Source organism: Anomaloglossus baeobatrachus, chromosome 12 (assembly GCF_048569485.1).
Source record: "Anomaloglossus baeobatrachus isolate aAnoBae1 chromosome 12, aAnoBae1.hap1, whole genome shotgun sequence".
NCBI lineage: Eukaryota > Metazoa > Chordata > Amphibia > Anura > Aromobatidae > Anomaloglossus > Anomaloglossus baeobatrachus.
The window spans coordinates 24,526,940-24,539,868 of NC_134364.1; the positions used below are offsets into that span (position 1 = coordinate 24,526,940).

Below are 12,929 nucleotides of genomic sequence, written 5' to 3' on the forward strand. Positions count from 1 at the left end.
TCAGAGGAAATACCCATTTATAGCTTAAACAATGGAGATTTCCAGAAGGTTGACCGTCCTCTATCATCACCACCGGATTCCACGAGTGCTGTGCTGTGCGGTCACTGGGACACGGTTCCTCCAGGAGCGCTGGCACGTCTCCGGAAATAGCAACTACAGGATCTGCTAGAAGGCAAGCGAGACGCCCTGCGACTTTCCCTGCAGTACCAAGCGCAGCCACATCCCTCTGTGTGGCGCTGTGTAAACCATATGTGAGGTGATAGGTCCGTTTTCCCTTAAAACTGTGGGTATTGTGAATAAATCGAATGTTTCTTGATAGTGCGTTCCAGAAAATTGGCGCCGCTAGCGAGAAGCCTTGGGGGACGTAAGTGGGAGGTTCGGATTATAGAGGATGTCAGTCTTAGGTCTTTAATGGAACAGAGTTCACAGGTAGCATGGAATACAGATGAAGAGGAGATGTAGGGCGGTGCAGAACTGTGGAGGGTTGTGTGATTGAGAGTGATAAGTTTATACTGTAGTGGATGCGCAACCAGTGCAATGACTGGCACAGAGTAGAAACATCGGTGTAGTGGATGCGCAACCAGTGCAATGACTGGCACAGAGTAGAAACATCGGTGTAGTGGATGGGCAACCAGTGCAATGATTGGCACAGAGTAGAAACATCGGTGTCACGGATGGGCAACCACAGCAATGACTGGCACAGAGTAAAAACATCGGTGTAGTGGATGGGCAACCAGTGCAATGATTGGCACAGAGTAGAAGTATCGGTGTAGTGGATGGGCAACCAGTGCAATGATTGGCACAGAGTAGAAGTATCGGTGTAGTGGATGGGCAACCAGTGCAATGATTGGCACAGAGTAGAAGTATCGGTGTAGTGGATGGGCAACCAGTGCAATAATTGGCACAGAGTAGAAGCATCGGTGTAGCGGCTGGAGAGGAATATGATCCTGGCTGCTGCATTCAGGATAGATTAGAGAGTGGAGAGTTTAGTAAGAGGGAGAACGATCAGTCATTGAAAGAACAGCGTTTCAAAGTATTCAAAGTATTTTTTCTCTGAAACACTCACAGCCAGCGCAGTCACAGCCAGCGCAGTGTCAATAGTTTGGGCAGCATGGATCTAATGACAGGTTCACTTTTAAGTCCAGGAAAACAGGTTCAATAAACTCATGGACCCGATAATACTCCGCGTTCGCGATCTGCACACATGATATTTGCTACCAAGGCCAGAGTAACTTTGTACAATACATGGCAGCACAACAAACAAATATGCTGCCAGCAAATACTGCTACATGGGCACATTGCGTAAGAAACATACTAGAGCTGCCAAATTTTGATACCGTGCACTCGGTATAGGATGCTGGCCGCTCTGCTGTGAAGTTCTGCAGCAGCTGTGGCTGTGTATAGGATGCTGGCTGCTCTGTGAGGTTCTGCAGCAGCTGGGGCTTTGTATAGGATGCTGGCCGCTCTGCTGTGAAGTTCTGCAGCAGCTGTGGCTGTGTATAGGATGCTGGCTGCTCTGCTGTGAGGTTCTGTAGCAGCTGTGGCTTTGTATAGGATGCTGGCCGCTCTGCTGTGAGGTTCGGCAGCAGCTGTGGCTTTGTATAGGATGCTGGCTGCTCTGTGAGGTTCTGCAGCAGCTGGGGCTTTGTATGGGATGCTGGCTGCTCTGTGAGGTTCTGCAGCAGCTGGGGCTTTGTATAGGATGCTGGCTGCTCTGTGAGGTTCTGCAGCAGCTGGGGCTTTGTATGGGATGCTGGCTGCTCTGTGAGGTTCTGCAGCAGCTGGGGCTTTGTATAGGATGCTGGCTGCTCTGTGAGGTTCTGCAGCAGCTGGGGCTTTGTATAGGATGCTCGCTGCTCTGCTGTGAGGTTCTGCAGCAGCTGGGGCTTTGTATAGGATTCTGGCTGCTCTGCTGTGAGGTTCTGCAGCAGCTGGGGCTTTGTATAGGATGCTGGCTGCTCTGCTATGAGGTTGTGCAGCAGCTGGGGCTTTGTATAGGATGCTGGCTGCTCTGCTGTGAGATTCTGCAGCAGCTGGGGCTTTGTATAGGATTCTGGCTGCTCTGCTGTGAGGTTCTGCAGCAGCTGGGGCTTTGTATAGGATGCTGGCTGCTCTGCTATGAGGTTCTGCAGCAGCTGGGGCTTTGTATAGGATGCTGGCTGCTCTGCTGTGAGATTCTGCAGCAGCTGGGGCTTTGTATAGGATGCTGGCTGCTCTGCTATGAGGTTCTGCAGCAGCTGGGGCTTTGTATAGGATGCTGGCTGCTCTGCTGTGAGATTCTGCAGCAGCTGGGGCTTTGTATAGGATGCTGGCTGCTCTGCTGGGAGGTTCTGCAGCAGCTGTGGCTGTGTATAGGATGCTGGCTGCTGTGAGGTTCTGCAGCAGCTGTGGCTGTGTATAGGATGCTGGCTGCTCTGCTGTGAGATTCTGCAGCAGCTGGGGCTTTGTATAGGATGCTGGCTGCTCTGCTGTGAGGTTCTGCAGCAGCTGTGGCTGTGTATAGGATGCTGGCTGCTCTGCTGTGAGGTTCTGCAGCAGCTGGGGCTTTGTATAGGATGCTGGCTGCTCTGCTGGGAGGTTCTGCAGCAGCTGGGGCTGTGTATAGGATGCTGGCTGCTGTGAGGTTCTGCAGCAGCTGGGGCTTTGTATAGGATGCTGGCTGCTCTGCTGTGAGGTTCTGCAGCAGCTGGGGCTTTGTATAGGATGCTGGCTGCTCTGCTGGGAGGTTCTGCAGCAGCTGGGGCTGTGTATAGGATGCTGGCTGCTGTGAGGTTCTGCAGCAGCTGTGGCTGTGTATAGGATGCTGGCTGCTCTGCTGTGAGGTTCTGCAGCAGCTGCGGATGCACATACAGCAGAGCTGCCTCTGTCCCGAGTTTCTCCATCAGTTCCCATACTTTGCAGCCATGAATGATTGGCTGTATGGCCCCCATCCTGCCGGAGCGTCCCCCACCCCCTCTGCCATTGAGGGTGGGCAGGGTTGAGCAGCCAGCTGTTCTCCGGACCCTCAGCCCCCTCTCCCCGCCCCTCCTCCCTCCCACCCTCGGAGGGTCCCGGGTCAGAATTCCTGCAGTCAGTGGTGGGGCGCGGTGCTGCCTCCTGTCCTCCGCTGCCGCCGATCACCATGCGGGCCCGGACGCTCCCTCTGCTGCACTGGCACTGCCTGCTGGCGATCACCGCTGCTATTTCCCAGCAGGAGCTCTTCCCCTATGGGGGGCACCGGGGGGATCTGCTGCTGCCGGAGGGGGACGACGAGACGTCCGAGGTGCTGCAGCTGCCGCAGCCCATTCTCTTCTATGAGGCTGAGCTGAAAGAGCTTTATGTGAGTGCAAAAGAGGGTACAGCACTGTATGGGGGTCTACAGCCATGTAATACTGTATACAGCACTGTATGGGGGTCTATAGAGCCATGTAATACTGTATACAGCACTGTATGGGGGTCTATGGAGCCATGTAATACTGTATACAGCACTGTATGGGGGTCTATGGAGCCATGTAATACTGTATACAGCACTGTATGGGGGTCTATGGAGCCATGTAATACTGTATACAGCACTGTATGGGGGTCTATAGAGCCATGTAATACTGTATACAGCACTGTATGGGGGTCTATGGAGCCATGTAATACTGTATACAGCACTGTATGGGGGTCTATAGAGCCATGTAATACTGTATACAGCACTGTATGGGGGTCTATGGAGCCATGTAATACTGTATACAGCACTGTATGGGGGTCTATAGAGCCATGTAATACTGTATACAGCACTGTATGGAGGGGTCTATGGAGCCATGTAATACTGTATACAGCACTGTATGGGGGTCTATGGAGCCATGTAATACTGTATACAGCACTGTATGGGGGTCTATGGAGCCATGTAATACTGTATACAGCACTGTATGGGGGTCTATAGAGCCATGTAATACTGTATACAGCACTGTATGGGGGTCTATGGAGCCATGTAATACTGTATACAGCACTGTATGGGGGTCTATGGAGCCATGTAGTACTGTATACAGCACTGTATGGGGGTCTATGGAGCCATGTAATACTGTATACAGCACTGTATGGGGGTCTATGGAGCCATGTAATACTGTATACAGCACTGTATGGGGGTCTATGGAGCCATGTAATACTGTATACAGCACTGTATGGGGGTCTATGGAGCCATGTAATACTGTATACAGCACTGTATGGGGGTCTATAGAGCCATGTAACACTGTATACAGCACTGTATGGGGGTCTATGGAGCCATGTAATACTGTATACAGCACTGTATGGGGGTCTATAGAGCCATGTAACACTGTATACAGCACTGTATGGGGGTCTATGGAGCCATGTAATACTGTATACAGCACTGTATGGGGGTCTATAGAGCCATGTAATACTGTATACAGCACTGTATGGGGGTCTATAGAGCCATGTAATACTGTATACAGCACTGTAGGGGGGTCTATGGAGCCATGTAATACTGTATACAGCACTGTATGGGGGTCTATAGAGCCATGTAATACTGTATACAGCACTGTATGGGGGTCTATGGAGCCATGTAATACTGTATACAGCACTGTATGGGGGTCTATGGAGCCATGTAGTACTGTATACAGCACTGTATGGGGGTCTATGGAGCCATGTAATACTGTATACAGCACTGTATGGGGGTCTATAGAGCCATGTAATACTGTATACAGCACTGTATGGGGGTCTATGGAGCCATGTAATACTGTATACAGCACTGTATGGGGGTCTATGGAGCCATGTAATACTGTATACAGCACTGTTTGGGGGTCTATAGAGCCATGTAATACTGTATACAGCACTGTATGGGGGTCTATGGAGCCATGTAATACTGTATACAGCACGGTATGGGGGTCTATGGAGCCATGTAATACTGTATACAGCACTGTATGGGGGTCTATGGAGCCATGTAATACTGTATACAGCACTGTATGGGGGTCTATAGAGCCATGTAATACTGTATACAGCACTGTATGGGGGGGGGTCTATGGAGCCATGTAATACTGTATGCAGCACTGTATGGGGGTCTATAGAGCCATGTAATACTGTATACAGCACTGTATGGGGGTCTATGGAGCCATGTAATACTGTATACAACACTGTATGGGGGTCTATAGAGCCATGTAATACTGTATACAGCACTGTATGGGGGTCTATGGAGCCATGTAATACTGTATACAGCACTGTATGGGGGTCTATGGAGCCATGTAGTACTGTATACAGCACTGTATGGGGGTCTATAGAGCCATGTAATACTGTATACAGCACTGTATGGGGGTCTATGGAGCCATGTAATACTGTATACAGCACTGTATGGGGGTCTATGGAGCCATGTAATACTGTATACAGCACTGTATGGGGGTCTATGGAGCCATGTAATACTGTATACAGCACTGTATGGGGGTCTATGGAGCCATGTAATACTGTATACAGCACTGTATGGGGGTCTATAGAGCCATGTAATACTGTATACAGCACTGTATGGGGGTCTATGGAGCCATGTAATACTGTATACAGCACTGTATGGGGGTCTACAGACATGTAATACTGTATACAGCACTGTATGGGGGTCTATAGAGCCATGTAATACTGTATACAGCACTGTATGGGGGTCTATGGAGCCATGTAATACTGTATACAGCACTGTATGGGGGTCTATGGAGCCATGTAATACTGTATACAGCACTGTATGGGGGTCTATGGAGCCATGTAATACTGTATACAGCACTGCATGGGGGTCTACAGACATGTAATACTGTATACAGCACTGCATGGGGGTCTACAGACATGTAATACTGTATACAGCACTGTATGGGGGTCTATAGAGCCATGTAATACTGTATACAGCACTGTATGGGGGTCTATAGAGCCATGTAATACTGTATACAGCACTGTATGGGGGTCTATGGAGCCATGTAATACTGTATACAGCACTGTATGGGGGTCTATGGAGCCATGTAATACTGTATACAGCACTGTATGGGTGTCTATGGAGCCATGTAATACTGTATACAGCACTGTATGGGGGTCTATAGAGCCATGTAATACTGTATACAGCACTGTATGGGGGTCTATAGAGCCATGTAATACTGTATACAGCACTGTATGGGGGTCTATGGAGCCATGTAATACTGTATACAGCACTGTATGGGGGTCTATGGAGCCATGTAATACTGTATACAGCACTGTATGGGGGTCTATGGAGCCATGTAATACTGTATACAGCACTGTATGGGGGTCTATGGAGCCATGTAATACTGTATACAGCACTATGGGGGTCTATGGAGCCATGTAATACTGTATACAGCAATTTATGGGGGTCTATAGAGCCAGGTAATACTGTATACCGCACTGTATGGGGGTCTATGGAGCCATGTAATACTGTATACAGCACTGTATGGGGGTCTATGGAGCCATGTAATACTGTATACAGCACTGTATGGGGGTCTATGGAGCCATGTAATACTGTATACAGCACTGTATGGGGGTCTATGGAGCCATGTAATACTGTATACAGCACTGTATGGGGGTCTATAGAGCCATGTAATACTGTATACAGCACTGTATGGGGCCACTGTATGGAGCCATGTAATACTGTATACAGCACTGTATGGGGGTCTATAGAGCCATGTAATACTGTATACAGCACTGTATGGGGGTCTATGGAGCCATGTAATACTGTATACAGCACTGTATGGGGGTCTATGGAGCCATGTAATACTGTATACAGCACTGTATGGGGGTCTATGGAGCCATGTAATACTGTATACAGCACTGTATGGGGGTCTATAGAGCCATGTAATACTGTATACAGCACTGTATGGGGGTCTATAGAGCCATGTAATACTGTATACAGCACTGTATGGGGGTCTATAGAGCCATGTAATACTGTATACAGCACTGTATGGGGGTCTATGTAGCAATGTAATACTGTATACAGCACTGTATGGGGGGGGTCTATGGAGCCATGTAATACTGTATACAGCACTGTATGGGGGTCTATGGAGCCATGTAATACTGTATAAAGCACTGTATGGGGGTCTAAGGAGCCATGTAATACTGTATACAGCACTGTATGGGGGTATATGGAGCCATGTAATACTGTATACAGCACTGTATGGGGGTCTATGGAGCCATGTAATACTGTATACAGCACTGTATGGGGGTCTATGGAGCCATGTAATACTGTATACAGCACTGTATGGGGGTCTATGGAGCCATGTAATACTGTATACAGCACTGTATGGGAGTCTATGGAGCCATGTAATACTGTATACAGCACTGTATGGGGGTCTATGGAGCCATGTAATACTGTATACAGCACTGTATGGGGGTCTATGGAGCCATGTAATACTGTATACAGCACTGTATGGGGGTCTATGGAGCCATGTAATACTGTATACAGCACTGTATGGGGGTCTATGGAGCCATGTAATACTGTATACAGCACTGTATGGGGGTCTATGGAGCCATGTAATACTGTATACAGCACTGTATGGGGGTCTATGGAGCCATGTAATACTGTATACAGCACTGTATGGGGGTCTATGGAGCCATGTAATACTGTATACAGCACTGTATGGGGGTCTATGGAGCCATGTAATACTGTATACAGCACTGTATGGGGGTCTATAGAGCCATGTAATACTGTATACAGCACTGTATGGGGGTCTAGGTAGCCATGTAATACTGTATACAGCACTGTATGGGGGGGTCTATGGAGCCATGTAATACTGTATACAGCACTGTATGGGGGTCTATGGAGCCATGTAATACTGTATACAGCACTGTATGGGGGGGTCTATGGAGCCATGTAATACTGTATACAGCACTGTATGGGGGTCTATGGAGCCATGTAATACTGTATACCGCACTGTATGGGGGTCTATGGAGCCATGTAATACTGTATACAGCACTGTATGGGGGTCTATAGAGCCATGTAATACTGTATACAGCACTGTATGGGGGTCTATGGAGCCATGTAATACTGTATACAGCACTGTATGGGGGTCTATGGAGCCATGTAATACTGTATACAGCACTGTATGGGGGTCTATGGAGCCATGTAATACTGTATACAGCACTGTATGGGGGTCTATGGAGCCATGTAATACTGTATACAGCACTGTATGGGGGTCTATGAAGCCATGTAATACTGTATACAGCACTGTATGGGGGTCTATGGAGCCATGTAATACTGTATACAGCACTGTATGGGGGTCTATAGAGCCATGTAATACTGTATACAGCACTGTATGGGGGTCTATGGAGCCATGTAATACTGTATACAGCACTGTATGGGGGTCTATGGAGCCATGTAATACTGTATACAGCACTGTATGGGCGTCTATGGAGCCATGTAATACTGTATACAGCACTGTATGGGGGTCTACAGCCATGTAATACTGTATACAGCACTGTATGGGGGTCTATGGAGCCATGTAATACTGTATACAGCACTGTATGGGGGTCTATGGAGCCATGTAATACTGTATACAGCACTGTATGGGGGTCTATGGAGCCATGTAATACTGTATACAGCACTGTATGGGGGGCTATAGAGCCATGTAATACTGTATACGGCACTGTATGGGGGGGTCTATGGAGCCATGTAATACTGTATATAGCACTGTATGGGGGTCTATGGAGCCATGTCATACTGTATACAGCACTGTATGGGGGTCTATGGAGCCATGTAATACTGTATACAGCACTGTATGGGGGTCTATAGAGCCATGTAATACTGTATACAGCACTGTATGGGGGTCTATGGAGCCATGTAATACTGTATACAGCACTGTATGGGGGTCTATGGAGCCATGTAATACTGTATACAGCACTGTATGGGGGTCTATAGAGCCATGTAATACTGTATACAGCACTGTATGGGGGTCTATAGAGCCATGTAATACTGTATATAGCACTGTATGGGGGTCTATAGAGCCATGTAATACTGTATACAGCACTGTATGGGGGTCTATGGAGCCATGTAATACTGTATACAGCACTGTATGGGGGTCTATGGAGCCATGTAATACTGTATACAGCACTGTATGGGGGTCTATGGAGCCATGTAATACTGTATACAGCAATGTATGGGGGTCTATAGAGCTATGTAATACTGTATACAGCACTGTATGGGGGTCTATGGAGCCATGTAATACTGTATACAGCACTGTATGGGGGTCTATAGAGCCATGTAATACTGTATACAGCACTGTATGGGGGTCTATAGAGCCATGTAATACTGTATACAGCACTGTATGGGGGTCTATGGAGGCATGTAATACTGTATACAGCACTGTATGGGGGTCTATAGAGCCATGTAATACTGTATACAGCACTGTATGGGGGTCTATGGAGCCATGTAATACTGTATACAGCACTGTATGGGGGTCTATGGAGCCATGTAATACTGTATACAGCACTGTATGGGGGGTCTATGGAGCCATGTAATACTGTATACAGCACTGTATGGGGGGGTCTATGGAGCCATGTAATACTGTATACAGCACTGTATGGGGGGTCTATAGAGCCATGTAATACTGTATACAGCAGTGTATGGGGGGTCTATAGAGCCATGTAATACTGTATACAGCACTGTATGGGGGTCTATGGAGCCATGTAATACTGTATACAGCACTGTATGGGGGGGTCTATGGAGCCATGTAATACTGTATACAGCACTGTATGGGGGTCTATGTAGCAATGTAATACTGTATACAGCACTGTATGGGGGGGTCTATGGAGCCATGTAATACTGTATACAGCACTGTATGGGGGTCTATAGAGCCATGTAATACTGTATATAGCACTGTATGGGGGGGTCTATGGAGCCATGTAATACTGTATACAGCACTGTATGGGGGTCTATGGAGCCATGTAATACTGTATACCGCACTGTATGGGGGTCTATGGAGCCATGTAATACTGTATACAGCACTGTACGGGGGTCTATGGAGCCATGTAATACTGTATACAGCACTGTATGGGGGTCTATGGAGCCATGTAATACTGTATACAGCACTGTATGGGGGTCTATGGAGCCATGTAATACTGTATACAGCACTGTATGGGGGTCTATAGAGCCATGTAATACTGTATACAGCACTGTATGGGGGTCTATGGAGCCATGTAATACTGTATACAGCACTGTATGGGGGTCTATGGAGCCATGTAATACTGTATACAGCACTGTATGGGGGTCTATAGAGCCATGTAATACTGTATACAGCACTGTATGGGGGTCTATGGAGCCATGTAATACTGTATACAGCACTGTATGGGGGTCTATGGAGCCATGTAATACTGTATACAGCACTGTATGGGGTTCTATGGAGCCATGTAATACTGTATACAGCACTGTATGGGGTTCTATGGAGCCATGTAATACTGTATACAGCACTGTATGGGGGTCTATGGAGCCATGTAATACTGTATACAGCACTGTATGGGGGTCTATAGAGCCATGTAATACTGTATACAGCACTGTATGGGGGTCTATGGAGCCATGTAATACTGTATACAGCACTGTATGGGGGTCTATAGAGCCATGTAATACTGTATACAGCACTGTATGGGGGTCTATAGAGCCATGTAATACTGTATACAGCACTGTATGGGGGTCTATGGAGCCATGTAATACTGTATACAGCACTGTATGGGGGTCTATAGAGCCATGTAATACTGTATACAGCACTGTATGGGGGTCTATGGAGCCATGTAATACTGTATACAGCACTGTATGGGGGTCTATAGAGCCATGTAATACTGTATACAGCACTGTATGGGGGTCTATGGAGCCATGTAATACTGTATACAGCACTGTATGGGGGTCTATGGAGCCATGTAATACTGTATACAGCACTGTATGGGGGTCTATAGAGCCATGTAATACTGTATACAGCACTGTATGGGGGTCTATAGAGCCATGTAATACTGTATACAGCACTGTATGGGGGTCTATAGAGCCATGTAATACTGTATACAGCACTGTATGGGGGTCTATAGAGCCATGTAATACTGTATACAGCACTGTATGGGGGTCTATGGAGCCATGTAATACTGTATACAGCACTGTATGGGGGTCTATAGAGCCATGTAATACTGTATACAGCACTGTATGGGGGTCTATAGAGCCATGTAACACTGTATACAGCACTGTATGGGGGTCTATAGAGCCATGTAATACTGTATACAGCACTGTATGGGGGTCTATGGAGCCATGTAATACTGTATACAGCCCTGTATGGGGGGCTATAGAGCCATGTAATACTGTATACAGCACTGTATGGGGGGGTCTATGGAGCCATGTAATACTGTATATAGCACTGTATGGGGGTCTATGGAGCCATGTAATACTGTATGCAGCACTGTATGGGGGTCTATAGAGCCATGTAATACTGTATACAGCAATGTATGGGGGTCTATGGAGCCATGTAATACTGTATACAGCACTGTATGGGGGTCTATAGAGCCATGTAATACTGTATACAGCACTGTATGGGGGTCTATGGAGCCATGTAATACTGTATACAGCACTGTATGGGGGTCTATAGAGCCATGTAATACTGTATACAGCACTGTATGGGGGTCTATAGAGCCATGTAATTCTGTATACAGCACTGTATGGGGGTCTATGGAGCCATGTAATACTGTATACAGCACTGTATGGGGGTCTATGGAGCCATGTAATACTGTATACAGCACTGTATGGGGGTCTATAGAGCCATGTAATACTGTATACAGCACTGTATGGGGGTCTACAGACATGTAATACTGTATACAGCACTGTATGGGGGTCTATGGAGCCATGTAATACTGTATACAGCACTGTATGGGGGTCTATGGAGCCATGTAATACTGTATACAGCACTGTATGGGGGTCTACAGACATGTAATACTGTATACAGCACTGTATGGGGGTCTATAGAGCCATGTAATACTGTATACAGCACTGTATGGGGGTCTATGGAGCCATGTAATACTGTATACAGCACTGTATGGGGGTCTATAGAGCCATGTAATACTGTATACAGCACTGTATGGGGGTCTATGGAGCCATGTAATACTGTATACAGCACTGTATGGGGGTCTATAGAGCCATGTAATACTGTATACAGCACTGTATGGGGGTCTATAGAGCCATGTAATTCTGTATACAGCACTGTATGGGGGTCTATGGAGCCATGTAATACTGTATACAGCACTGTATGGGGGTCTATGGAGCCATGTAATACTGTATACAGCACTGTATGGGGGTCTATAGAGCCATGTAATACTGTATACAGCACTGTATGGGGGTCTACAGACATGTAATACTGTATACAGCACTGTATGGGGGTCTATGGAGCCATGTAATACTGTATACAGCACTGTATGGGGGTCTATGGAGCCATGTAATACTGTATACAGCACTGTATGGGGGTCTACAGACATGTAATACTGTATACAGCACTGTATGGGGGTCTATAGAGCCATGTAATACTGTATACAGCACTGTATGGGGGTCTATAGAGCCATGTAATACTGTATACAGCACTGTATGGGGGTCTATAGAGCCATGTAATACTGTATACAGCACTGTATGGGGGTCTATAGTTTTGAGGTCACAAAGATGCCCTGACATGCAGCATTTCCTTCCCCCAGCAAAGTTTCTATGTCGCTGTCCACACTGTGCATTCTTTTGGCTGTTTCTGAAGATGCAGCAGGTGAATTATTTTTGCGTTTTTCCAGCGTTTTTGAGGCTTCCAGTCAATAGATTTGACTTAAAAAATGCATTTTGCAAAATGTGGTAAAAACGCGGCAAAAACGCAAGTGTTACTGATGTGTTTGTGCCACGGGCGCTTTTGTTGTGCATTTTTTGGGGCTAAAAACGCTGCATTTTGTGGTTAGAAAAAATGCACTGTGTGAACATA

The 12,929-nt window shown here is 47.0% G+C and overlaps 1 protein-coding gene across 1 annotated transcript in view; it reads left to right on the forward strand.

Annotated features, from left to right (window-relative positions):
* The first annotated feature begins 3,047 nt into the window (after window positions 1–3,047).
* NID2 (nidogen 2) overlaps window positions 3,048–12,929 on the forward strand; it is a 49,927-nt gene continuing 40,045 nt past the window's right edge. The window contains exon 1 of the mRNA XM_075331128.1: window positions 3,048–3,319. Within this exon, the coding sequence (XP_075187243.1) occupies window positions 3,122–3,319 (198 nt within the window). The 5' untranslated portion in view covers window positions 3,048–3,121. The remainder of the gene's footprint in view (window positions 3,320–12,929) is intronic.